Raw genomic sequence first — 27,875 nt, forward strand, 5'->3', positions numbered from 1 at the left:
GTAGTATATACATACAATGCCATGTACTCAGAAATAAAAGGGACTATTGATTTTTATTATGTTGAGTGAAAGATGCCAGACAAAAAATAAGCACCTACTATATGATTCTCAAAACTGCATATTACCATACAGAGACAGAAAGCATATCAGGAGTTGCTTGGGGACAGGAAAGTTGGGGAGAAGACAAGTTACAAAGATACACAAGAAATCTTTTGTGGGTAATGTTTATGTTCATTATCTTGATTGTGGTTCATATTGCAAAATTTATCCCACTGTACACACATGTGCAATTTATTCTACATTCATTATATTTTAATAAAACGGTTTAAAAACAAACCATGAGATCTCAGTTAACTCCCACTATATTGGCAAAAGAAAAATGATTTGTAGAATAATACCAAGTGTTGTGAAGTTATAGAGCAATAGAAACTCCCACATACTTTTTATGGAAATGTAAATTAAAACAATCACTATAGACAACAGTCTAGTGGTTCCTATTAAAATGGAACATGTGCATATTCTATAAGCCGAAGTTCCATCCCTAGGTATATACCCTAGAAAAGCTCATATCCTCATACCCAAGAACATATGTACCAGAATATACATAGCACCATTATTCACAATAGCTCATATTCTAAAAAATGAACCCTGTCACTGTCCATTTAGAACAGATGGATAAGGAAATTTTGGTGTATTCCCTCAATAAAACATTATATAGGAAGATGAAGGGGGAAGAAGAAAAAAGAGAGGGGAAAGAGAAAGGGAAAAGAAGAAGGAACTCAAACTATATGCAACCATATTTATGACTCTCATAGAATAATGTTGAACAAAAAAGGCACATCACATTAATCATCCATCTTAGTAAAGGTCAAAAGCATATAAAACTAAATAATGTACTACTGGATGTGTAAACCTATACAAAAACACTACTTACAATAAACAAAGGAATAGCATACACAAATTTGGAATTGTGATTATGTCTGTGAGTGGTTGGAGTTGGATGGGATTGGAAAAGGATATCCAAGGAAATTCAAAGTAATGGTAACATTCTCTCTTTTAAATAGGATAGCAGGCAACCAAGTGCTCATTGCATTCTTATTTATACCTCACATGTATTTTGTAACTGTCATTCTCAATCAAATCAATATTAAACAAAAGTAATTTTAAGAAACAGCTATTACCGAATATTCAACTTAGGCACTGGAAAGCTCTATAAAGACTCCAAAGAATAAACTCCTAAAGCAATACAACTTTCTAGATAACCTTCCAACATACCAGTAGCAAAATGAAACATGCATTTAAAACACTAAGCATGGCACCTGGAAAACAGCACTCAATAAATGTTTGCAATTATTATAACTGCCATTATTTTGTTGTTGTAATTATTACTAATAATACTTGTTAATCGCTTTATAGAAGCATCAGTCACAATCCAGTTAAAAATTGTAAAGTTAACTCCTAGGCCATTGTAAGAGTGAATAGAAACTGGCGCAATTATGTGTTAAGGCTACTCATGATATTAAAACCAGGTGCGGCCGGGCGCGGTGGCTCAAGCCTGTAATCCTAGCACTTTGGGAGGCCGAGACGGGCGGATCACAAGGTCAGGAGATCGAGACCATCCTGGCTAACACGGTGAAACCCCGTCTCTACTAAAAAGTACAAAAAACTAGCCGGGCGAGGTGGCAAGCGCCTGTAGTCCCAGCTACTCGGGAGGCTGAGCCAGGAGAATGGCGTAAACCCGGGAGGCGGAGCTTGCAGCGAGCAGAGATCCGGCCACTGCACTCCAGCCTGGGTGACAGAGCGAGACTCCGTCTCAAAAAAATAAAAAATAAAAAAAATAAATAAAACCAGGTGCTCAGCACATGTGCAAAAGTCCTCTATTCTCCATGCAAATGTGGGTAGGAAATGCAAGCTAGTTTATTCAAAATAGGTGTCAAGATACAGGCAGAAAGTTACCAGGATTAGTTGTCAGGGAAAAAACCTGTTTCATCTGACTGGACATGTTTATCTATTGTAACAGAAGACTAAGTCTATAGAGACTGTTACCTAACAGAACATTAGGGCTAAGATTCCATAAAAACTTTTGTTCCTGGGTTCCTATTTGTCCTCATAGTATTAGGTGAATAAACCACCCTGTCCTTGCTACCAAAAATGGGAAAAACTTACATTTTTCTCATCTTACATTATTCCAAGCAATTCCTTCTTCAAGGGGATAAAAATTATAATATTGGTCAATTGGAGGAGAACAGCATTCATGCATATTCAGACTTTGTGGGGGTGGATAATAAAGAAATTCACTGAAGAGGAAAAAAGCTTAAATTTGACTTATTTCTGAAAAAAATATTCCCCGTGTGACATGATGAGAAAATATCAAGAAACACCTAGAGAACCACCAACCGGAGCCAAGCACATGTTGCAATCTCTGTTCCTCTCCAAATCTGTAGAATTTATAGACATGGTATAAAAATACTTAGTAAATATTTTAAAACCTTGAAAACAAGAACACTCATTTAATAAGAAACTGTGAAGAAATTGCAAAAGAAGAAAGGCAAATTGAAAACCATATGCATAACTTTCAGTGTGTTCCCCAAACCAGCAGCATTAGCTGCTGGGAATTTGTTTGAAATGCAAATTCTTGAACCCTAACCCACACCCACTGAAACAGAAACACAGTTTGGGAACTGGGAATGTATCAATTAACAAATTTGAATTTAACAAATATAAAACATACTTTCAATAGTTTGGAACATTTATAGATATTGACTATATAATTGGCGACAAAGGAATTGTTAAAGAAAACTTGTATTATTGCATTTGCTAGTCACTGATAACAGTTTGGATGTTTGTCCCCTCCAAATCCATGTTGAACTGTAATCCTCAGTGGAGGTGCGGCCTAGCAGGAAGCATTCGGATCACGGGGGCAGACTCCTCATGATTTGCTTAGTTAGCATGATGAGTGAGTTCTTGCTCAGTTAGTTGACGCGAGATCTGGTTGCTTAAAAGTGCGCGGCCCCTTCCCCTTCTCTCCTGCTCCTGCTTGCCGTGCAATACTCTGGCTCCCTCTTTACTTTCTGCCATGATTATAGGCTTCCTGAAGTCTCATCAGAAGCAGATGCCAGTACCCTGCTTTCTATACAGCCTGCAGAACCGTGAGCCAATTAAGCTTTTCCTTATACATTACCCTGCCATGGGTATTTATTTACAGCAATGCAAGAAGTGACTAACACGGTGGGGGGGGGCGGAGCAAGATGGCCGAATAGGAACAGCTCCAGTCTCCAGCTCCCAGTGCCAGCGACACAGAAGACAGGTGATTTCTGCATTATCAACTGAGGAACGCAGCTCATCGCCAGCAACGGATCAAAGCTGGACGGAGAATGACTTTGACGAGATGAGAGAAGAAGGCTTCAGTCCATCAAACTTCTCAGAGCTAAAGGAGGAATTACATACCCAGCGCAAAGAAACTAAAAATCTTGAAAAAAGAATGGAAGAATGGATAACTAGAATAATCAATGCAGAGAAGGCCATAAACGAACTGACAGAGATGAAAACCATGACATGAGAAATACGTGACAAATGCACAAGCTTCAGTAACCGACTTGATCAACTGGAAGAAAGAGTATCAGCAATTGAGGATCAAATGAATGAAATGAAGCAAGAAGAGAAATCTAAAGAAAAAAGAAGAAAAAGAAATGAACAAAGCCTGCAAGAAGTATGGGATTATGTAAAAAGACCAAATCTACATCTGATTGGGGTGCCTGAAAGTGAGGGGGAAAATGGAACCAAGTTGGAAAACACTCTTCAGGATATCATCCAGGAGAACTTCCCCAACCTAGTAGGGCAGGCTAACATTCAAATTCAGGAAATACAGAGAATGCCACAAAGATACTCCTCGAGAAGAGCAACTCCAAGACACATAATTGCCAGATTCACCAAAGTTGAAATGAAGGAAAAAATCTTAAGGGCAGCCAGAGAGAAAGGTCGGGTTACCCACAAAGGGAAGCCCATCAGACTCACAGCAGATCTCTTGGCAGAAACTCTACAAGCCAGAAGAGAGTGGGGGCCAATATTCAACATTCTTAAAGAAAAGAATTTTAAACCCAGAATTTCATATCCAGCCAAACTAAGTTTCATAAGTGAAGGAGAAATAAAATCCTTTACAGATAAGCAAATGCTGAGAGATTTTGTCACCACCAGGCCTGCCTTACAAGAGACCCTGAAGGAAGCACTAAACATGGAAAGGAACAACTGGTACCAGCCATTGCAAAAACATGCCAAAATGTAAAGACCATCGAGGCTAGGAAGAAACTGCATCAACTAACAAGCAAAATAACCAGTTAATATCATAATGGCAGGATCAAGTTCACACATAACAATATTAACCTTAAATGTAAATGGACTAAATGCTCCAATTAAAAGACACAGACTGGCAAGCTGGATAAAGAGTCAAGACCCATCAGTCTGCTGTATTCAGGAGACCCATCTCACATGCAGAGACATACATAGGCTCAAAATAAAGGGATGGAGGAAGATCTACCAAGCAAATGGAAAACAAAAAAAAGGCAGGGGTTGCAATACTAGTCTCTGATAAAACAGACTTTAAACCATCAAAGATCAAAAGAGACAAAGAAGGCCATTACATAATGGTAAAGGGATCAATTCAACAAGAAGAGCTAACTCTCCTAAATATATATGCACCCATTACAGGAGCACCCAGATTCATAAAGCAAGTCCTTAGAGACTTACAAAGAGACTTAGACTCCCATACAATAATAATGGGAGACTTCAACACCCCACTGTCAACATTAGACAGATCAACGAGACAGAAAGTTAACAAGGATATCCAGGAATTGAACTCATCTCTGCAGCAAGCAGACCTAACAGACATCTACAGAACTCTCCACCCCAAATCAACAGAATACACATTCTTCTCAGCACTCCATCACACTTATTCCAAAATTGACCACATAATTGGAAGTAAAGCACTCCTCAGCAAATGTACAAGAACAGAAATTATAACAAACTGTCTCTCAGACCACAGTGCAATCAAACTAGAACTCAGGACTAAGAAACTCAATCAAAATCGCTCAACTACATGGAAACTGAACAACCTGCTCCTGAATGACTACTGGGTACACAACGAAATGAAGACAGAAATAAAGATGTTCTTTGAAACCAATAAGAACAAAGATACAACATACCAGAATCTCTGGGACACATTTAAAGCAGTGTGTAGAGGGAAATTTATAGAACTAAATGCCCACAAGAGAAAGCTGGAAAGATCTAAAATTGACACTCTAACAGCACAATTAAAAGAACTAGAGAAGCAAGAGCAAACACATTCAAAAGCTAGCAGAAGGCAAGAAATAGCTAAGATCAGAGCAGAACTGAAGGAGATAGAGACACAAAAAACCCTCCAAAAAATCAATGAACCCAGGAGTTGGTTTTTTGAAAAGATCAACAAAATTGATAGACCGCTAGCAAGACTAATAAAGAAGAACAGAGAGAAGAATCAAATAGACGCAATAAAAAATGATAAAGGGGATATCACCACTGACCCCACAGAAATACAAACTACCATCAGAGAATACTATACTGCTCAAGGTCATTTATAGATTCAATGCCATCCCCATCAAGCTACCAATGAGTTTCTTCACAGAATTGGAGAAAACTGCTTTAAAGTTCATATGGAACCAAAAAAGACCCACATTGCCAAGACAATCCTAAGTCAAAAGAACAAAGCTGGAGGCATCACGCTACCTGACTTCAAACTATACTACAAGGCTACACTAACCAAAACAGCATGGTACTGGTACCAAAACAGAGATATAGACCAATGGAACAGAACAGAGTCCTCAGAAATAATACCACACATCTACAGCCATCTGATCTTTGACAAACCTCAGAAAAACAAGAAATGGGGAAAGGATTCCCTATTTAATAAACGGTGCTGGGATAATTGGCTAGCCATAAGTAGAAAGCTGAAACTGGATCCTTTCCTTACTCCTTATACGAAAATTAATTCAAGATGGATTAGACACTTAAATGTTAGACCTAATACCATAAAAACCCTAGAAGAAAACCTAGATAATAGCATTCAGGACATAGGCATGGGCAAGGACTTCATGTCTAAAACACCAAAAGCAACGGCAGCAAAAGCCAAAATTGACAAATGGGATCTAATTCAACTAAAGAGCTTCTGCACAGCAAAAGAAACTACCATCAGAGTGAACAGGCAACCTACAGAATGGGAGAAAATTTTTGCAATCTACTCATCAAAGGGCTAATATCCAGAACCTACAAAGAACTCAAACAAATTTACAAGAAAAAAACAACCCCATCAAAAAGTGGGCAAAGGATATGAATAGACATTTCTCAAAAGAGGACATTCATATAGCCAACAGACACATGAAAAAATGCTCATCATCACTGGCCATCAGAGAAATGCAAACCAAAAGCACAATGAGATACCATCTCACACCAGTTAGAATGGCGATCATTCAAAAGTCAGGAAACAACAGGTGCTGGAGAGGATGTGGAGAAATAGGAACACTTTTACACTGTTGGTGGGATTGTAAACTAGTTCAACCATTATGGAAAACAGTATGGCGATTCCTCAAGGATCTAGAACTAGAAGCACCATATGAACCAGCCATCCCATTACTGGGTATATACCCAAAGGATTATAAATCATGCTGCTATAAAGACACATGCACACGTATGTTCATTGCGGCACTATTCACAATAGCAAAGACTTGGAATCAACCCAAATGTCCATCACTGACAGACTGGATTAAGAAAATGTGGCACATATACACCATGGAATACTATGCAGCCATAAAAAAGGATGAGTTTGTGTCCTTTGTCGGGACATGGATGCAGCTGGAAACCATCATTCTCAGCAAACTATCACAAGAACAGAAAACCAAACACTGCAGGTTCTCACTCATAGGTGGGAACTGAACAATGAGATCACTTGGACTCGGGAAGGGGAACATCACACACCAGGGCCTATCACGGGGAGTGGGGCCGGGGGGAGGGATTGCATTGGGAGTTATACCTGATGTAAATGACGAGTTGATGGGTGCTGACGAGTTGATGGGTGCAGCACACCAACATGGCACAAGTATACATATGTAACAAACCTGCACGTTATGCACATGTACCCTAGAACTTAAAGTATTAAAAAAAGAAAAAAAAAAAGAAGTGACTAACACGGTCACGTTTTTATTTTATTTACATAGCTAGCAAGGAGAAAAACTAGATGCAGAGGTTTGATAAGCCTGCATAATTTAGGTGGCAATGGAACTTACCAACACAATTCATCAACATAAGTAAGCAAATTTCCATTTCCTATAACTACAGTCTGTGGATTAACTCAACAATGACATATTTTATGTATTTTGAAATGAATACTGCATTCACTAGATAAACAGGAACTTTGTATTTGGCACTGAATGAAATCCCAAGAACTCTGTATTGAATAGCTCAGGAAGAACCTGCTATTGACTCATAAACTCGTAACTGCTAGATTCTTCATAGCAAAACCAAGAGACAACGCAGAAATGCAAATGTAAATAAGACCTTTCCCCACCTATCTGACTCTGTTTCCTGTGTTCTGAGATCACTGGAAAATAAATATTCCCCAACTCCCTCTTATTTTTTAACTGAAGAAGGCAATAACCAGCCTGGTATAGTAACTTGAAAACTCAAACTTTCAGATAATGAGATCATTTCCTGCCAAAGCTTCACATTCTTCTTGACACATTCTTATTTTAAATCAAGACTAAATAATTTTTTTTTTGGTTTATAATTTTTTTTTGAAGTCTCCACAAATTCAGGAAATTGGTGTCATATAGGTCATATTCACTGACACAAATGCAGTATTAGAAAAGGATCCTTTAAAAATCTATGCATGTGAAAAATATATAACACACTCCAAAAAAAAAAAAAAAAAGCTTAAAGCCCAACTGAAAGTTACATAAAATTTGCATAAACTGATGACAACTTACATGTTCCTTAGCAGAGGAATGTATAAATTGTGGCATATTCATAGTTTAAAATGAATAAATTTTCAAGTCAATATTGAATGAATAAACCAAATGGCAGAACGGTTTATATAAATTTTGAAAACATGCTAAATAGTATTGTTAGTTATGGATACCTACCTATGCTATTAATTGATAACAACATGAAATTAAATGATAAATCTCAGCCTCAGTGCAGTGGCTACCTCCGAAAATGGAGGGAAATGGGATGGGGGTTTTACAAGATGTTTCAACTGTAGCTAATGTTTTCTTTTATTTAAAAAATTCAAGCAAACAGAAGGTGGAGGAATACAGCTTTTTCTCTTATTTTCTATGCTTTTCTATATGTTTGAAATACTCACAAATTAAAAAAATTTGTGAGTATTTCAATGGATTCCAGTATTTCAACACTGGAATACAACACAATACCTATGTATCAAAATCTGAGATGCAGGTAAAGAAGTCCAGAGGAAAATATAGCCTAAATTATTAGAAAACAGGAACTAAAAATAAATGAATTAAAATGTACAGGTAAGTTGGCAAAGAAAATAAAAAGAATAAAAAGTATAAAAACATAAATGAATATAAAACAAAATACATAAAAAATAGTGCTAGGTTGTCCAGTATAATTTAAAACTGTTGGAAAAATAAACCAACATGCCAGATCAGTGACTCAAGTTTTTGATCTCAGAACTGCTTTAGACTTAAAAACTTTTGTTGTTTCTATCAATATTCAATGTACTAGAAATTAAAACCAAGAAAATTGGAAGTTTACTAATTTAAAATAATATAATGAACATATTTTCATGAACTATAACTTCATTTTCCAAAACTCAAAAGATAAAATGAGAAAAGTGACATGGCTTTACATATTTGCAAATCTTTTTTGTAGAGAAGGGGTCTCCCTATGTTGCCTAGGCTGCTCTTGAACTCCTGGCCTCCTCAAGGTATCCTCCCACTCCGGGCTTCCATAGTGCTGTAATGACAGTCATGAGCCACTGCACCTGGCCTTGTAAATCTCTTTAATTCCTGGACTAATAGAAGGCAACTGCTTCTGAATTCAATCTGTTGTGATATGTTGTTTTGGTTGAAGTGTATGAAAAAAATCTGGCCTCACACAGACATATATCCTTGGAAAAAAAGCAGCCATTCAGACAACTGTGGATATTCTTTAATGCTACAGTCAAACTCAAGCGGTAATTTATTAAAGATTAATCACAATAACGATATCAATGAACTTTTTGCACTGTTACATTAAAATCCATTGGTTTGTCTTGCTTTTTTTTTTTTTTTTTTTTTTTTGAGATGGAGCTTCACTCTTGTCACCCAAGCTGGAGTGCGGTGGCACAATCTCGGCTCACTACACCCTCCACCTCCCAGGTTCAAGTGATTCTCCCACCTCAGCCTCCCGAGTAGCTGGGATTATAGGTGCCTGCCACCATGCCCAGCCCTGTCTTGCTTTTTGAAGGGATCTTTCACCCACGCATGACTTTGTAACACTGTGCATTGATCATTTGGAAAATACTGGTTCACTGAGTTACACAGATCTTCCAAATGTTGACACATTTCATTACACATATCACAAAACCACATTCATTACCATCACTGCTGATCTCATCAGACGACATTCTCAGGTGACTTTGGTATTGCAGCAGGACTTTTACTGGGGTGAGTAGTGGTGTAAATACAGTAACTAACACCACAGTTGGGAGCCACTGCTTTAACACTTGCTGAGGCACCATTCAGCACAGATGTCAGTATGGTGAAAAAGGTAAATAATGTCTTATTATGAAAATTAAGTTTGCCCTTGCAAACTCCTAGAAAGGGTCTTGGAGATTCCCAGGGGTCTGCAAACCATACTTTTGACAACCACAAAGGTAGGCAATCCCTTGCAAAGTAGAATCAAGACAAAATGAAAGAAGGTACCTTAACATCAGGAACAAATGAGTAAATTTTAAAATTATAAGACTAGGTATAGTCTAATTTTAAAAATTACTCTAGTAATTTATATATATAGTTACACTCACATTTATAAATGCATACACACATATATACAGAATATTTTTTTTTAATGAGTATAAATAAGGCAATCAAGCCAGACAGCTTAGGTTGGAGGTTGGAAACCTAGTTCCTCTACTTAGTAGCTGTGAGACCTTGGATAATTTAATTATCCTCCCTGTGCCTTAGTTTCCTTATCTATAAAATGAAGATGATGAAAGCACAATCCCCTGGCCAGTTAAACTCTAGGAAAGATTAAATGAACTAACGTAACTGCTTAAAAAAAGTCTGGCATGTGATAGGTTGTACAAGTAGTACGTTGGTTGCCTGGTAGAACTCTGCCAACAAATATAAAATGGCCAGATTTTTTAGGAAAATAAAACAAAAATCTTGTCAAGAAAAAAAATCTACCACTCAGGTTGCAGAACAGCCTAAGAACTTAGTGTCCTTTCCCAACCATGGTCTTCAACCATGCTTTGCGGAGTCTCCCTCTTCTGGACATCCTAAGTAGACCCGACAGCTGTTCTGTAACTTTGGTTAATACAAGTCCAGTCCAATCCAGTGTAATAACCCATCTCCCATCTGCCCCCTGGCTTTAATAATGTCAACAAGGAATCATCTTTTCTTTCATTCCTCCTTTGCCCTCCCTTTTCCGGGGACCCAAATGAGGTCAAGGGACAAACATGTCTTAACCGAGGGTGTAACTGCGGCCTCCTTCTGGTGGTAACTGCTTCTCCCTACATCTCATCCTGGGCAGATTCCACAAGTGGCAGGTTCCCATATGCAGTCTCTGTCCTGGGATGCAAGACACATGAAAAATCTAGCTGTAACTCTGTAAGCAATACAGCTATTGCCCACAGCTATACACCACATAGCCTCTTGCAGCTAGAGTGAAACACATGCAAGACAGCTCAAGCCTGGATGCTTTACACAATATCACTACCTCCAGGAAATGAATTAGTTTTCCTACACCAAACCCAAGGGTACGGCCAGTTTCACAGGCATCCCCACTCCTCCCTTCCACATCTCTCTCTTCTCTTTTTGGGGATCAAGAAGTCTGCCCCTGACTATTCGTTATTCTCTTCCTGTAAGCTTTCTTCAATGTGTAATTTTCTTAGGGCTTTCTGCCTCAGTAGACTGTGATAGTGGCAAGGAGAGCCATTCAAGTTTGATGGTACAGGATTCCTTCTCTTTTGATGCTCCCTTCCTCTCCTGGAGACAGGTTTGTAATATACTGGGAGAAGGTGAACGGTCGGGGATTAATGAGGCAAGGAGGCTAGTTTGGCCTTTAAGCACTCAGTGCAACTAAGAAGCTGGGAATATTTAACTGTAAGGGAAATGAACGTAGAGCACAGAATTATCTTTGCATATCTGAACAATCACTGAAAGTGTGATAAGCTTTTTCCTATGTGATTCTGTAGTAAGAAAGGACAGATTGATGCAAGTATCAGGGACACAACTTTTAATGTCATACAAGAACCATTAACAATTAGAGCTGTCAAGTTAGAAAAGGCAATGTTGTGAACTTCTGCTACATCAGAGGCAAAAGATGAATGACTGTAAGGTTGAGATGTTGAGGGAAGGGATACAAACTGACAGGAGAATGGACTGTGTCCCCAGAGTCCTTTGACATTTATTTTTTTAAATTAAAACAGAGAGAGGTTGAAAAAAAATAGAATTATACAATTCTTCTGAGGAACTTAGCTCTGAAGAGAGAAATAGTAGTAAGAAGACACCATAACTTGGAAGGCAGAATTTGTTACAGGTGGCAGCAACATGAGCACCTTTAGGCAATGGCAAAGGACAAAGTTAAGAGGCTGATATGATATCTGACCTTCAGATCAATTTCCTAATGATTTGCTGAAAGCAGCAAAGGTAGCAAAAGGTAACGTGAATCCCCACACCAGTCCTCACTGGCCCTAAGAAGTCACTTCAGTTGATTTCTATATGCCTTAGAAATACTGTATGTGCAGTGTTAGGAAACACCACTTTAGATAATCTTCAATCTCCAAAAATGAATTTTATCCATTCATTCATTTAAATAGTTGAGCACAATGAAGTATCAGGCACTGTCTCAGGCTACAGATACAGCAATGAACCAAAGAGATATTTCCTGCCCTTGTGGAGCTTCCTTACTGATGGGAGCAAGGGGAGTAGATATCAAGTATGACAGACAATAAGGTAGAATAGGGAGGGCAGGAAGGATAGTAGATAGTCAGGAAAGACTTAATGAGAACGGTGACATTTAAGCAGATTTCAACATAGTGAAGGAGCAAGCCAAAGCTGACATACCAGAGGAGAGTTCCAAGCCCAGAGAACAGTAAATGCAAAGGCCCCATGACAGAAGCATGACTGTTACGTGCACAAAAATAACCAGATGACCACAGTGCAGCCTAATGGGTACTTTAGTACTGAATGGCACAAAGTATTTCTCAGTAGTTATTTAGCATCTGAAGTGTTTTTAACCAATTATTAAAAAAACTTTCATCGGCCAGACACAGTGGCTCACACCTGTAATCCCAGCCCTTTGGGAAGCCAAGATGGGTGGATCACCTGAGGTCAGCAGTTCAAGACCAGCCTGGCCAACATGGTGAAACCCCCTCTCTACTAAAACTACAAAAATTAGCCAGGCATGGTGGCGCACACCTGTAATCCCAGCTACATGAGAATCTCTTGAATCTGGGAGGTGGAGGTTGCAGTTAGTCCAGATCACGCCACTGCACTCCTGCCTAGACAACAGAGTGAGACTCTATCAAAAAACAATGACGACGACGAAACTTTCAACAAAAAAGATAACACATCTAAACCGTGTAACAGTGCCTGAAAAAGAAAACTAGAAGTTAATTATTATTACTTCAAAAAAATTATAGAAATGGTAAAAATAGAGCTCCTCTACCTGAAATGTGGGTGGTAAGTCTGAAATCCTAAATGCTTGCTCTGTCCTTTCTGAAATCCCAGCACTCCTGGGCACTTTACATTGGACCAAACTGAAGAGGACCCAGAGCACCAGTTAGAAAGGTTATAGAAGCTACATAAACCTACCTTGCTGAATAGTTGCAATTAATAGCTGTATTCTAAATTATAATGATCTGTACTACTAATGAAATTGTTAAAGCTCAATAAAAATTAGAACAAGTCAAGTTTGAATAATAAGCATCCTTTTATTTGCTGACGCCATTACAAAAACCGATTACATTAGCAACAAAAAAAGTGTTTTCTTGAGTTGAAGTCAGAGGCAGTTACTTCCCAAAATGTTAAGTAAAACAGTGTACAACATCAGTATTAAAATGTTAAATTTTACATTGTCTTTACCACTTTGATCTTCTGAACAATTTTATTGAGCAAAATAAGATAAAAGATTACATGTTTATCTTCAGGAATGTAAAGGTCTAATTATTCAAACAGTTTTTATTATAAAACTAAACTCTGAAGGTGTCTACAGAGTTGGCTTTTTTTTTTCTTTCTTTAAATCAGTAGTCTAACAAGGATTAGAAAAGACAAAACTCTGTTCAGTGTTTCTGACAAAGTAGAAAGGGTGAAAACATAAATAAGGCTTTAATTTGGCAAAATATAATACAATGCCTTTTTTATCCTCAAATGAACAGTTTCCCAATTACTTCACTCTGTAAAAGATCAGAAAGAATGAATTTCACTTTAAAACAAAGCAACAGAAGGCAATCAGAAGACATCTGTCAAACACCAAAAGTACATATTCCATTTGATCTAGCATGGCCCTTTGAACTAGGCTCAAAGCAATTCACACTAATGGTAATCAAAATGAGAAAAATCTCAGGATTCAAAGGAAACAAGCTTTTAGGTAGGTATTTTTAAATGTGAGCCAAATTATGTTAGAAAACATTTAAGAGAACAACACTGGTAATCCATTTTTATTAGTCCTACTAAGAGAATGTAAAGCTAAAGTGATTGAGTAGCACTGAAAAGAGGTTGAATACAATCTTACCCCAGTGAATAAATAATTTAAAAGAGCAGACATACCTTTTTTTTTTTTTTTTTTAAGTCATACGAAGTTTTCTAAGTCAGATGACTACAGAAATTAAACTTCAAAAGCCATCAGAGAGACTAAGAGGACTTAACCAAACACAACATGTTAAATTTTGCCTTGGATTCTAGTTTGGGGAAAATAGTTAAAAAGCTATATTGGGTACAACTGACAAAATGTGAATAAAAGTTTAATATTGGATAGTACGTAACTACTGTTTCCTCTTTTTGGATGTAATAATGGTACCACTGATTGGTAAAACAATGTCTTGTTTTCGGAGATGCGTGCTAAAGTACTTAGAGATAAAATGTCATAATGACTAAAACTTACTTTCAATTAGTTTAACAACAACAAAATATGTAGACGTATAGAAAGAGATGAAGCAGCTGGAGGATTTACGGGTGCTGTACTATTCTTTCAATTTTATGTGTGAAATTTTTCAAAATAAAAAGTTTAGAGGAAAGAAGCAATTGGAAAATTAAAAAGCAAAGTTATCCCTGGCTATTAACAGTTGATCAGAAAGTCTAAAAAGATCACTAGGACATTAAACTCTAAAGTGCTATGTAAACATATTACTGAAAATGAAAACCTGATCCATATGATAGCCAAGGTTCAGTGTAGAAATAAGATAAGTTTTTCTCCACAGCATTAACTCTTGTATTTCAGGAGCACTATGGAAGGACTTTTTCTTTCAGAAACAACAGATGACTGAATCACATAAGAATCTACTTGCGGCCGGGCGCGGTGGCTCAAGCCTGTAATCCCAGCACTTTGGGAGGCCGAGACGGGTGGATCACGAGTTCAGGAGATCGAGACCATCCTGGCTAACACGGTGAAACCCTGTCTCTACTAAAATACAAAAAAAAAAAATTAGCCGGGCGAGGTGGCGGGCGCCTGTAGTCCCAGCTACTCGGGAGGCTGAGGCAGGAGAATGGCATGAACCCGGGAGGCGGGGCTAGCAGTGAGCTGAGATCCAGCCACTGCACTCCAGCCTGGGCAACAGAGCCAGACTCCGTCTCAAAAAAAAAAAAAGAATCTACTTGCTACAGGAGTACGGAGAGCACACACACAGAGCTTCACCTCCATTTCTTCTGGATAATACTGTAAGCCTCTCCAATACACTACTGATAAATCAAATATCAACTTTAGGAAAAAGTCAGAATCGACTGACAAAACTTGTAAGAGGCTGGCCAAAAAAAAAAAAAAAGACAAAATGAGGAGAAAAGAAAACAGTGACAAAAGGGATCAGGGAACACAGTGCCTGAATTAGGGAGAAGAAAAGCACTGATTAAGAACACAAGCCCTGTGCCCAAACTACCTTGATTTAAACCCCAGCTCATCCATTTATTAGCTGTATGACCATGGACAAGTTATAGAATCTCTTTAGGTCTGTTGTAACATGGGAATAATAATACCTACCTACCTAACGCACAGGGTGGTTGTGAAGTTAAACGAGTTGCTACACGTTGGAAGCATGTTTATGCTTACAGACATACTCATGAAGTATCAGCTATTTAAATTATCATCCTCCCTCAACAGGATTCTACAAACTGGTTCCAAGATAAGGTAACCTGGGATAATAAAGTTTTCTCATTTGGTTAGAAACACACCTAGAATACTTAGAAACCAGGCAAATGTGAAACAAAAAGAGTAGATATCTGGGAACAAAAAAGTATATTATAAAATGCCAATACTGTCAATTCATATAAAAGGTATCTTAATCAATCTCCCACTCCCCCCAAATGGAAAGAGGAGGATGGTAGCCTTTTCTTTTTTTGATTGGGTGGGGGGGGGGGGGGGGGAGGAAAAATAGGCAATGGGAAAAAAAATTTCCAAAAGAAAAGTTTTCACAAATTAAAGATATCAGTTAAATACACCTACCCCTACAGCTCTAAGAAACGCTAAGTATTATGTATCAGGATTTAGAAAAACCATATTACTGCATATTATCTCTTACATATTTGTTTTTAAAAACAACTCTCCCTTTATTGAAATATGTGCAGCATTATCATAAACAATTCATATGTACTTGTGTATATTTTTAAAGGTTTCTTGACATCAGATATATTAACCTACTACCTACATTCCAATGATTAAGAAATGTGTATTTTCAATTTAATTATCTCGTGTCAGTTTAAATAGAGTACACAGGAGGGAGAATATATGTAGCAAAAATGATAGCTAAGGATAAAAACCTGAGGGTAACACAAACATTTAAAGGGTATAAAGAAGAGCTATGGGAACCAAAACATAAGTACATAAGTAAGAATTATCAACGTCAATGCCAGGTAGAGCCTAAGGAATGAAGTTCAAGAGTGCCTGGTGTCGGCCGGGCGCGGTGGCTCAAGCCTGTAATCCCAGCAGTTTGGGAGGCCGAGACGGGCGGATCACGAGGTCAAGAGATCGAGACCATCCTGGCTAACACGGTGAAACCCCATCTGTACTAAAAAATACAAAAAAAACTAGCCGGACGAGGTGGCGGGCGCCTGTAGTCCCAGCTACTCAGGAGGCTGAGGCAAGAGAATGGCGTGGACCCGGGAGGCGGAGCTTACAGTGAGCTGAGATCTGGCCACTGCACTCCAGCCTGGGCTACAGAGCGAGACTCCGTCTCAAAAAAAAAAAAAAAGAGTGCCTGGTGGGCCTCTATTTTCATAACAATCCAGCCTATCATTCATGATATAATACTGTCAACCACCCACTTGCCAAACCTGGACTTATGTTTATCAGCTGACAAAAGAATGTTGCGCTATCACTTAGGGGAGCTGCCTGCCAACTGTGTTGTGAGGGTATACAGATACATTTTAATAAATTACTACAATTTTCTAAATCAAGAAGAAAAAGTGTTAATATCAATGACTCATATAAGTCTCAAATGTAATACAATTAAAACAAATGTGGCAACAGACAAGCCAAAAATAGTTCCTAAGACTTAAAATGAGTAGACTATGTATTTAGGAAGAAAAGGAAAACATTAAAGAACACCTATGAGATGCTAAAGAGAGAATATTGCTTAGATCTAAAAGCAAGGATAATAGGCAATCTTTTCATTGTTTAAGCTCTCTAGAAATGAAACCCTTCCCTTATAACACAAAGGTCTAACGTCAGCATTTTTGACATATTTCATAAGTACTTTCAGTATCTTATCATATGCAAAAGAAGGGCCTATATTGGATCTAGCAATTAGTGATCACTAATGATTTTTGCAAAAATGATTTCATTGGAATAGCAGGAAGAAAAGCCATTCTAGAGCAGATAAAGTAATCAATAACAATAAATAAGTAGATACTAAGAGAGCATTTTCTTAAGAATACTAAATAGTAAAAAAGTCAAAAATAAGGGTGGTAATCTGAAGGAAGTACAAGGTTAAAATAAGTCATCTGGGCATGTTTTCAAGACTGAACAGAGGGAGCCAGTGGAAAGAATAAGGCTGAAGTCCTGGGAAGGAGAGATGGAACAGTTTCCCTAGGAAGCAAGGTTATTTCCTAATTTGGAAAAGTGAGGAAATGTGGCAGAATTTCTACACTGGGAAGCTGGAGAAGTCAGCTTACCAAGGATAAAAGACTTGAGATGAAGCTTAATTACTTTTGCTGATATGCTTATTATATGGAAAGTCATGTTTGAAATAACTGACCTGAATTAGCATTTTGAAGGAGAGCATGTGTCAAGGTAGGCCAGAGGATGATCACTCTAAAGTGAGACAAAATGCTCCTGTAACATCAAAATGGAAGTCCATCCCAACTTTTCCAGGACACCTAAGCTCTCCCTGAGGCCTTGTCTAGCCCAACACAGTATTATCAGAGGTTCTGAAAGGGATAATTCAGAGATGAGTTGCCCCTCAGGGTCTCCAGGATATCAGGATTATTTTAGAGAAAATAGCTTCAAAAGAAGAATATCTGAAGTATTCAGTGCATATTTGAATACTCTAATTATGCTCTAGGCAGTGTGACTTCAGTTATTCATAAAACAGGTAAAATCCAGGTAGCAACTGGGGGAAAAAAAAACCAGAAAAACAAAAACTGCACTCACCAGCTAGAATACAAGTCATTTTAAAATGCTACCAAACCTGACCCTTCCAAGGTAATATAGACAATAAAAGCTCATAACATGACTTGGTTAATTACGGGTTTACTTATCCTCAAGTAAAAATCTCACTTCAGGAGCTAATGAATGAATTTCTTAGATTACCTAACAAAAGCAAACTTAAATAAAAATCAGCTTTCAATTTTAAGAAAATGTGGTGACTTTACTTTCAGTTCAGCAATCTTACCTCAGTTAAAATGTTATGGTCATTTTATTTTGGGAGGGAGAAAAGGAAGAAGGAAAGGAGAGGGGAGAAAAGGTCACAGACAGAATCAACTACCGAAGCAGTTGCAGGTATTAAGGCAACAAACACAAACCCAGGCAGCCAAGTTACAAGAGAATCTGTTTGATACAAAGGTCAACGGAGGCAAAGATAACCCCTCCAAGCTACAAGACCTTCAAAATATGCACAAAATAGAACTAAAGCTCCAAGAAAGCTAAAGGCTATCATCTGGAAGTTCTGAGACAGATAAAGAAGAAATATTTCCTCTAGTGAAGTGAGTTTCCTTTATTTATGTAAATATACATTACATATACACCTAATGTCAATTACCCATAGACAACAATATTTCAGTTGTCCTTACCTAACACCTGGTAGTGCTCTTTCTCCTTTGTGAGCTGTTGGTTTACTGCCTGAAGCAATTGCTGTAACTGTGTTACAGTCTGATTTAGACTTACAGACATTGTCTCCTTCTCAGAAGACTCCTGAAAAGAAGATGGAAGTGATGATAAACTCCATACACAAGGAAAAGAAATGTACAACCAAACAACAGAAAATGTTATACTGCTGATTTAAATACAAACACATAAAAATCTGAACAATGACACGAAAATCAACAGCAGCAAAAAACACACAGAGAAATACTGTTTGCTAACTAGTGGTGCAAACTAGTTGGCACCAAAGAAAACTGCGTTACAAATGTTGTCACTTGGCCACAAAAGAAAAAAAAATCTAGAATCTATGACTATCAGAAACATATCCATTTTTTCTTTCAGAGAAAAAATTTGCCCCACAAAGAAAGCACACTCCAAACAGTAAAAAAATTTAATATATACTGAGCTCTTACTAAGTAAGTGCCAGGCACTGTTGTAAGTACTAACTATTTTAAGTGTTTTTATGTATTAACTCATTTACTTCTTTCAAAAACCCTACAGGATAGGTACTATTATCATTGCCTTTTACAGATGGGGCAACTAAAGCACAGAGTGGCTAAAGATTTGCCCAAATTCACATAGCTACTAAGTGGCAGAGCCAGGATTCAAACGTAGGCAGTCTAGCTCCAGAGTCTATACTTTAAGCCAGTGACACCCAACCTTTTTGGCACCAGGGACCAGTTTTGTGAAAGTCAATTTTTCCACAGATGGGTGAGGGAGGATGGTTTCGGGATGAAACTGTTCTACCTCACATCATCAGGCATTAGATTCTCATAAGGAGCATGCAGTTCACAATAGGGTTTGCACTCCTATGAGAACCTAATGCTGCCGCTGATCTGACAGGAGGCAGAGCTCAGGCAGTAATGCTCATTCGCCCACCACTCATCTCCTGCTGTGTGGCCTGGTTCCTAACAAGCCACTGACTGTTACCTGTCCACAGTCCAGGGATTGGGGACCCCTGCTCCATACCTCTCAACACAAACCTTAAAATTAACATACCTCACTAAGCAAAAATGAGATCAAACATCACTACATTTTAGGGATAGGATATTTTCAAGAAAGATGACTTTAGGAGACGGACCTTATACATTTTTGGTCCTCACACAGGTCACAAGGTAACTAGCTCAGAGATCTGGGGATGAAGAAAATACATACCGTTTCTGGGGAAACATCACTATTTTCAATAACAGTAATGTCTCCAGCAGCTTTTACTATTTTTGACTGGATAAGCTCCAGTGACTGTTGAGCCTATAAGGAAAGCAATATGGTAGGTACTAAATAATACAGTTGATAAATACATAAAAAATGAATAATTTTATTCACTTTGTAGAAGATAAAAGCTCCTCTCAAACGATAAGGTTTTTCCCTCCAAAATGAAAATAGCTTCACCCCCCACCAGATTATAAGAACATATGTTCACTGCTTTTAAAAGCTTAAGTAATACAGAAACTATATAAAGAAATTTAAAAACAGAAATAACCATAGTTGATATTTAGGTTAGTATTAATCTAGATTAAAGGTTAGCCAAATCTGGCCCAAAGCCTGTTTTTGTACAGAACACAGGCTAAGAACGTTTTTTACTTTTTAAAGGGTTATGCTGTGGGGTGCGGTGGCTCACGCCTGTAATCCTAGCACTTTGGGAGGCCGAGGCGGGTGGATCACCTGAGGTTGGGAGTTCCAGACCAGCCTGACCAACATGGAGAAATCCCATCTCTACTAAAAATACAAAATTAGCTGGGTATGGTGGAACATGCCTGTAACCCCAGTTACTATGGAGGCTGAGGCAGGAGAACCGATTGAACCTGGGAGGCAGAGGTGGCAGTGAGCCAAGATAGTGCCATCGCACTCCAGGCTGGGCAACAAGAGCGAAACTCCATCTCAAAAAAAATAAAATAAAGGGTTATGTTAAAAAAGAGACAAAAATATTCTAAAGAGATCACGTGTGACCCACAAACCCTAAAAAAGCTTTGGGATTTGTCCACCCCTAGTTTAGATCCCTCTCTACATATTATGTCCTTATAGAAAATATTACATAAATGAGCTTTAACATACATACTGCTTTATACTTACCTGTTTTAAAAAGTATGTTATTAACCTTTTTTTTTTTTTTAAAGACAGAGTCTTGCTCTATCGCCTAGGCTAGAGTGCAGTGGTGCAATCTCGGCTCGCTGCAACCTCTGCCTCCTGGGTTCAAGAGATTCTCCTGCCTCAGCCTCCTGAGTAGCTGAGACTGCAGGTGTGCACCACCACTCCTGGCTAATTTTTGTATTTTTAGTAGAGATGGAGAGGTTTCACCCTGTTGGCCAGGCTGGTCTTGAACTCTTGACCTCAGGTGATATGCCCACCTCGGCCTCCCAAAGTGCTGGGACTACAGGCGTGAGCCACCACACCCGGCCATTATTAACTTTTTTTAGTCAAATATTTATGCGTATTTCCAATCAAATGTTGCACAATATTTCTACTGTATAGGTATGGGACAGTTAATTGTCACCTATCATTGCCATAAGATGGTATGTAAGTAAATAAGATGGTATATCTGTAACTTTAAGCACTTGTTTAGTATTTTTAAAGTACTTTCTAAGAAACTACATTGCTAGGCTAATTTGCATGTTTTATATTTTGATCCAGAGGTCAAAAATTAAAATCATGTATCAAAGTAAACTGACTGCTCAACCATGACAGTGCAGTAAGCATGAAAATTTGTCCTCTAAAACAGACCCAAATTCACATTCTGTCTACACTAAAATAATCTGAAACACTAGTGGATTTCTAGACTTTTACATAACAATTATAAACTATAAGCATATAGAATCAAAAAAAAAATTCAACTCTTTAAAAGGAGTATTATTTTTAAAAATGAGATAACTTTTAAAATCTATTAGAATATCAAATATTTAAACGTTAGACAATATCCAATACTAGTGAGGGTATAGGGAAATACATGTCTTCATACCATGTTGGGAGCAGTATAAAGTATTACTGTTGGGTTTCTGGGATTCCATTTTATACTATCAAAATTTAAGATGTGCGTACCTCTTGTTCTTGCAATTCCAAAGAGTGACATTTGTTTTGCTAATGATGATATATCCCATAAACACTATCATAGCTCTAAAACAGCTTTGATATAAGCATATGTGAATTCTACCATTAAAAATATCTCAAAATAGAATTATAAATAACCTGTCAAGCCAACGCAAAGAAATGCAGTCCTAAAAATCATTCATTTGCATTGAGATTAGAAAAAATATATTTGTATGAAGAAATAAATGAAGGAAAAACTTCTTTTAAAAAAACAGAAATTTATAACTTTGTTTTATCCAAAAGACCAAGAGAAAAATACTTTGTAAATGAATACACAGCCAAATCCCAATTTAAAAAAATATATGGATGCAGCCGAATTTTAATAACTCCAACTAAATTTTACTCTGTACTTTATAAAGCAATTAAATATAGAAATGTGATGAAATAATGAGGTGAATTAAGAATCCTGGAAAAACAAGCCAAAAAGTTTCGTTCCAAAATAGTAACTAATAACAAGCAGCTTAAATTTATAAAAGGTTAATATAATGATGCAAAACAACAAACCCAGAATTAGCAGCATAACTTTGCTTAAGATTCAACACACAACATAGGTTCATGATACTACATCTCTAGGACAAACAGTGCCTACCTTATGCAAATCACCAGCTACCTTCTGTCTTTCATTTTGTTCAGTTCTAAGTTTTGTGAGTGTTTCATTTAACTGTGCCTTCAACTGTAAAAATAAAGGAACATCACAATTAACTTAATTTGCATCATTCTTTGATTATGCTGATACCTATAGGACTGAAGAATGAATGGGATTGCTAACAGTTATTATGCACAGTGGATTAGCCAATATGCTGCACCAGATGTATAGAAAGGCTAAGCAGTAGAAGTTTCCATCTGTAAAGCTAAACATAAGAAAAGCCACAGAAATGAACTAGTTTAGAGTAGAAAACCACAAATGCAAAAACAAAACCATCAAATTCCAGTAAAGTGCCTTTTAAAGGTATCGGTATTTATAGTCACTGAAATTATTCCAAATTAAAAACCAAACAGATACTTTACCCATTAGTTTCTAAAGGTTTTCTTAATCTATACAGTTAAGAGTCAATTATATAATATTTTTAAAGACATTGAACAGAAGACTACAAATGCAATCAAATTAAAACTCCCAAAATACTGACCATCATTTAAGGCTTCACTAAGGGGTAGTACAAGACCACACTGGCCTAAATTATACCATCAAGAAATGCCTTACGATACACCTATGAATAACCAATCTGTCAAAACAGAAAGTTCTGTAACTCCAATGCAAATATATAATGCCACTTCTCTGATTTTCCAATTAAATATGAGCAAGGAAAATGAACTATATTGCTCCCAAAAAACTTTCTACTTATTCTCATAAGGTAATTGTTTTTGCTTCCCACCCATGGGCACTTTTGAAACAGTTCTGGAGGCCCAAAGGTGGAAATACAAGGCAGTGACATTTAAAATTGGAGGGAGAATTAAAAAGGGGCAGCAGTGGGGCAGAGGGAAATTCCACTTGAAAATTTTATCTGAGGAACTCTGTAAGTACCTAAATAAATTTTGCTCCTTTATATAACTTTGAGTTTTAATATTCTCCATCAGACAAATGAACCTTTTGGTGGAAGAATACATAAAGTACATACAGGCAAACAAAGCTATTTTATCACAAAAAGTAGCAGCAGTTATCCTGAGCAAACAAACATCAAAATAAAGATTCCAAACTCAAGACTAGGGGAAAAAAGTAAGTATCAACCACTCAAAATAATCTCCTGACAGAACTAGAGTGACAAAAAATCAAAATAAAGCATTAAGCTGAGTGGAGATGTAACCATGTAACTGTTGAGTCAGCCACTAAGCACAAAGTTAATAAGCAAAATCTCCAACAACTAGTTAGAAATGATTTTTTAAAAACATATTATAGGGTGAGGACTTATAGTCATGACATATCACAGTCTTAATCTGTGCAATGTATAGCACAGAACTAGTCTCACAATGCAGTGTGAATGAGTTCAATTAAAGCAAAACATTGGTAAATAAAACAAAGATTTAAAAATTAGAGGTGTAGAGCTCTGCGTGTATAGGGCTGTGTGTGTGTGAACATCCCTAATCTGAAAAACTCTGAAATGCTCCAAAATCCTGAACTTTTTAAGCACTGACATGACACTCAAAGGAAATGTTCATTGGAGCATTTCAGATTTCGGATTTTCAGATAAGGGACACATACAGAGCAAGCATATAATACAAATAATCCAAACTCCCCCCAAAAATTGCTGGTTCCAAGCATTCCAGATAAAGGATACACAACCTGTATTTCATACAGCTCTAAAAATTGATTCCCATAAATTTTTGCCATAACAGGATACCAACCACAAAAGAATGAGTTAAAGTTTTCTTGGTACATGGAGTAATGCTAAAAAGAAAATTCCAAACTGGGCAGGGTGAACTCTGGGTAAGGAGAAAACTTACTGTAATCTTCTGAGAGTTTATTAAGGTACTTAAAAAAAAAACTAATCCCTGTGCTGTAACAATTTTTAACTCACAAGGAAGACATAACAATTGTTTGAAACAGAGAGCAAGATAGCCATATTTGTCTAATAGCTAAGTCTGTCACAATCAGTACAGTTTTTAGAAAACTTAAGAATAGGAATACAGGGTACTATATGTTTTAAGACATTTAACTAACTTTATCTCAAAGTCTATGCTTTTAGGATCACCATGCTCGAAATATGTTGATAATAAAGACTTTAATGTTTTTAAATATTTGTAATATATAGAGAGACTAGGTTAAAATTAGAAACTGGATTACTGTCCTTGAATGAAGAATATGTGTCTTTGGCTTTCAATATAATCTTCTCCCAGGTTAGAAAATAAAAGGCCCCATTAACTATGATAGTCCGAGAAGAAAATCTTTGTAACTCAGCCAACCTTTATTTCATTTCTTTATTCACAGAAAAGACTGCTGTTTGAGAAAACAGGATTTATAAAACATGGAAAATTTTGAAAAAGAGCTGGAAGCCAAACATGCCATTGTTAAGAGCTAAGAAAAGAAGGATCATTTTAGGAGTCAAGAAATGAAAGATAATCTTAGGAATCATCGGAATATGAAGATTATCTTAGACTTACAAAAAGGCCAAGCTAAAGATGTTAGCAAAGAAAAAAAAGCTTTGATGGTTTCTCCACATGTCAACAAAGTGTTTTCAGTGCCTACTTGATACCCAGTGGAGGACAAGCATCTTACCAAATTTAGCTCTTCATTCTGTCTTACTGCTTCAGAATATGAATCATCAAGTTTTTTCTGCAATTCAGTCAACAGATCTTTCAGCTGCAATGAAGTTTAGAGTTTAAGATTGATCTCCTTATGATAGCCCATGTTTTGTATTCTACTCGGAAGCTCTGCCACAAACAACTTATACTGAAATATCACTGTTATAAACTTAATCTGAATTGTGAAGCAAGTTTGAAAAGATTCTGTTGTAAGTACCTCTCTGACTTCTGTAACATAGGTAGATCGTTCCATCTCTGCCTTCTCTAGTTCCATTTCCAAATGTTCTCGTTCTCTTCTCAGCTAGCAATTCAACAAAGGAAAAGTTAACACACTTAAAATTTCCTTTCATAATATTTCCCCACAAGGCAAAGTTATGACACTTATGAATATAAAACTATATCAACTCAAACACTACCCAAGATATTAAGAGCATAACTATAAACTAATCTTAAACCATACATCTTCAGACAACCATTAATGCTAAAAACAAATCTATAGGTTATAAGTAAAACAATCAAATAACATACATTTTCAATATCCTTATTTTCTCTTCTTAATCGCTCTAGCTCTTGTTCTGAAGATGTAAATGATGACTGCATCTGAAATGTGAAACAATTATATGGCCAAGTAAACCACCAAGGATATAGCGGTTTCTACCCTGTAGAATTCTGAATCAATTAAAAGACACTTCCAAGGTTTTGAAATAAATCTCATTTAAAGTCTTACTGAATTTTAAAAGACCTTAAACATGAGAGTCACATTGAACTTAATTTAAATTGTGGTCAAAACCTACTCCAGTTGTATATTAAGCTCAGCTAAAAGTGATTAATTTTTGATTAGTATTAACTGATATTCAGCTGTATTTATTCTGCAAGTGCATTAAAGTAGAGTACTATCAGCAACTGTAAATTCTGTACATTGGTCCCAAAAAATAAGTGAGTAACAGATGGTACTCTTTATCACGCTGAAGTAAATGGGAGAAAAATTAAGGTTGCACAATAACATTCAGGTCCCACAAATAGAAGAATGACTAACTTTTTCTTGAATTCTGTATTATGGGTTAAATACTTTAAAACTGATTTTGAACCCACTATTCTTTACCTTATCACACAATAGTTCTATAACTAGCACTCTACATTCAATATGATTACCCTTTAGTCATACTTTAAAACCAGTGATTTTCAAACTTGGGTGGGCATTAGACTGTTCTGGAGGGCTCATGAAGACACAGACTGCTGCCACCCCACATACATGTTTTGGATTTGGTAGCTAGGTTGGGGCCCAAGAATGTGCATGGTGATGCTGATGCTGATGCTGCTGGGGCAAGCCCCACACATTGAGAACCACTGCTCTAAGCTTTTCTTTTGTAAATACCTGTTTAATAGTCTTGTGTGATTCATCGACCTTAACTTTCCATTTATTTTCTTCTTGCTCAACACTTCTCTGTAGCTTCTGTAAAATTCCTTCCTACAGACAAAAGTATAGTTGTTTTGAAAAATTCATGTTCTAATGCCAAGATAAAAACTATTTAAGCCATGAAGGAAGAAGGTAATGATTTAAAGTAAAATCAAAATGTAGATTAAAAATCATTTCCTACTGTTTCTGCAAGGACGGATTTGTATTTTTCACACTCTAGCTGTAACAATGTGTGCATTTCATCAGCTTCTTTCAACTTGTGCTCTAGAACCTGCAAAGAATGAAATAAAGAAAACTTCCATAATTCTACCAGAAAGTTTTGTGCTTCAAGTTTGTTTTAGTACTTAATACTGTATTATGATAAATGGTTTCAAAGTATTTCACAATGACACACTACATTTCGACCTTTCTAAGTAGCAATAAAGTTCATTCAATGACCCCTTTGGTCATTTTTATTAAACAATGCTATAATAAAAAGTCTTGGTACTAAAGTCTTTAGTCAGGTGGTAAGATCAAAGCAGATCCACATGTGAAGTATAGTCACAATGCCTATGCTACTACACACATGGGAAACAGGGTTTTATTCATGCCACTTGAGATATAAGAAAACAATAATAAAAAATCTCCCCAATTTCAGTAGCCAAGGATAAAAACCAATCCAGTTTCTAAATACCTCTAATGATGTATTTGGGGATGCTTCAGCAAACCAGTGAGATTCTACCTATCTCGACTGATCTTTACTTTTTAAATCTAGGCTAAAAAGATAGTAAGAGATAAATATTCAATTTTAGAAACAATTAAAATACAGAATGAAAGGAATGGCAAACACTAGCTTTGTAAACAAACCAAATGCAAAGACGACCTACTGTATTTCAACTAAAATTTAAACAAAATGAAATCACCTTCTTACACTCTCTCAAAAGAGCCTTATTTGATTATCTTTTATCTTTTCCAAGCTCAAGAAGGTAAAATCTTATTTGCTTCTTTTTTCTATGTTTAAATTACAAACAGTTCATTTCTTGAACTAACCTTAACCTCCTCTGACCCTGAAGTTCCAGCCATACATTCTTTTGCCTTCTTTTCAAATCCATGCAACCATTCACTATAACTCTGTGGATGAGAAAAGTTAAAATCATTAATTTTCAAAAACAAAAATCTAAATAAAACAGGTCAAACATTTAAAATAATCAAATTAGATAATTATAAAAGAAACCTACACAGACAAACAGGACACTGCTACAAATTTCAAAGAGGAATGTAACTACTATGTAAGTTGGACATAACCCACTTTTAAAAACAAGCACTAAAAACAGACCTACGTACCTACCATCAAAATAAAATATTATATACCTAACCAAGAATATTTTCAACTGAATTCTGCAGT

General features: G+C 36.8%; 1 protein-coding gene across 9 annotated transcripts in view; it reads right to left on the reverse strand.

Annotated features, from left to right (window-relative positions):
- Positions 1-13,158: 13,158 nt before the first annotated feature.
- The window catches only part of KTN1 (kinectin 1), a 103,826-nt gene continuing 89,109 nt past the window's right edge, over positions 13,159-27,875 (reverse strand). For 4 of the 9 annotated variants that reach the window (XM_003901842.2, XM_009211587.3, XM_021941250.2 and 1 more), the window contains 9 exons: positions 27,521-27,601; positions 26,673-26,762; positions 26,450-26,542; positions 25,603-25,674; positions 25,292-25,375; positions 22,427-22,510; positions 19,912-20,004; positions 18,687-18,807; positions 13,159-13,645 (listed from right to left, as the gene is read on the reverse strand). In XM_003901842.2, the coding sequence (XP_003901891.1) occupies positions 13,641-13,645; positions 18,687-18,807; positions 19,912-20,004; positions 22,427-22,510; positions 25,292-25,375; positions 25,603-25,674; positions 26,450-26,542; positions 26,673-26,762; positions 27,521-27,601 (723 nt within the window). In that variant the 3' untranslated portion in view covers positions 13,159-13,640. Of the gene's footprint in view, positions 13,646-17,653; positions 17,710-18,686; positions 18,808-19,911; positions 20,005-22,426; positions 22,511-25,048; positions 25,133-25,291; positions 25,376-25,602; positions 25,675-26,449; positions 26,543-26,672; positions 26,763-27,520; positions 27,602-27,875 lie in introns of all 9 variants that reach the window. The other 5 variants (XR_004184902.1, XR_004184903.1, XR_004184900.1 and 2 more) reach the window with 4 other exon arrangements.

Source organism: Papio anubis, chromosome 7 (assembly GCF_008728515.1).
Source record: "Papio anubis isolate 15944 chromosome 7, Panubis1.0, whole genome shotgun sequence".
NCBI classification, from domain to species: domain Eukaryota; kingdom Metazoa; phylum Chordata; class Mammalia; order Primates; family Cercopithecidae; genus Papio; species Papio anubis.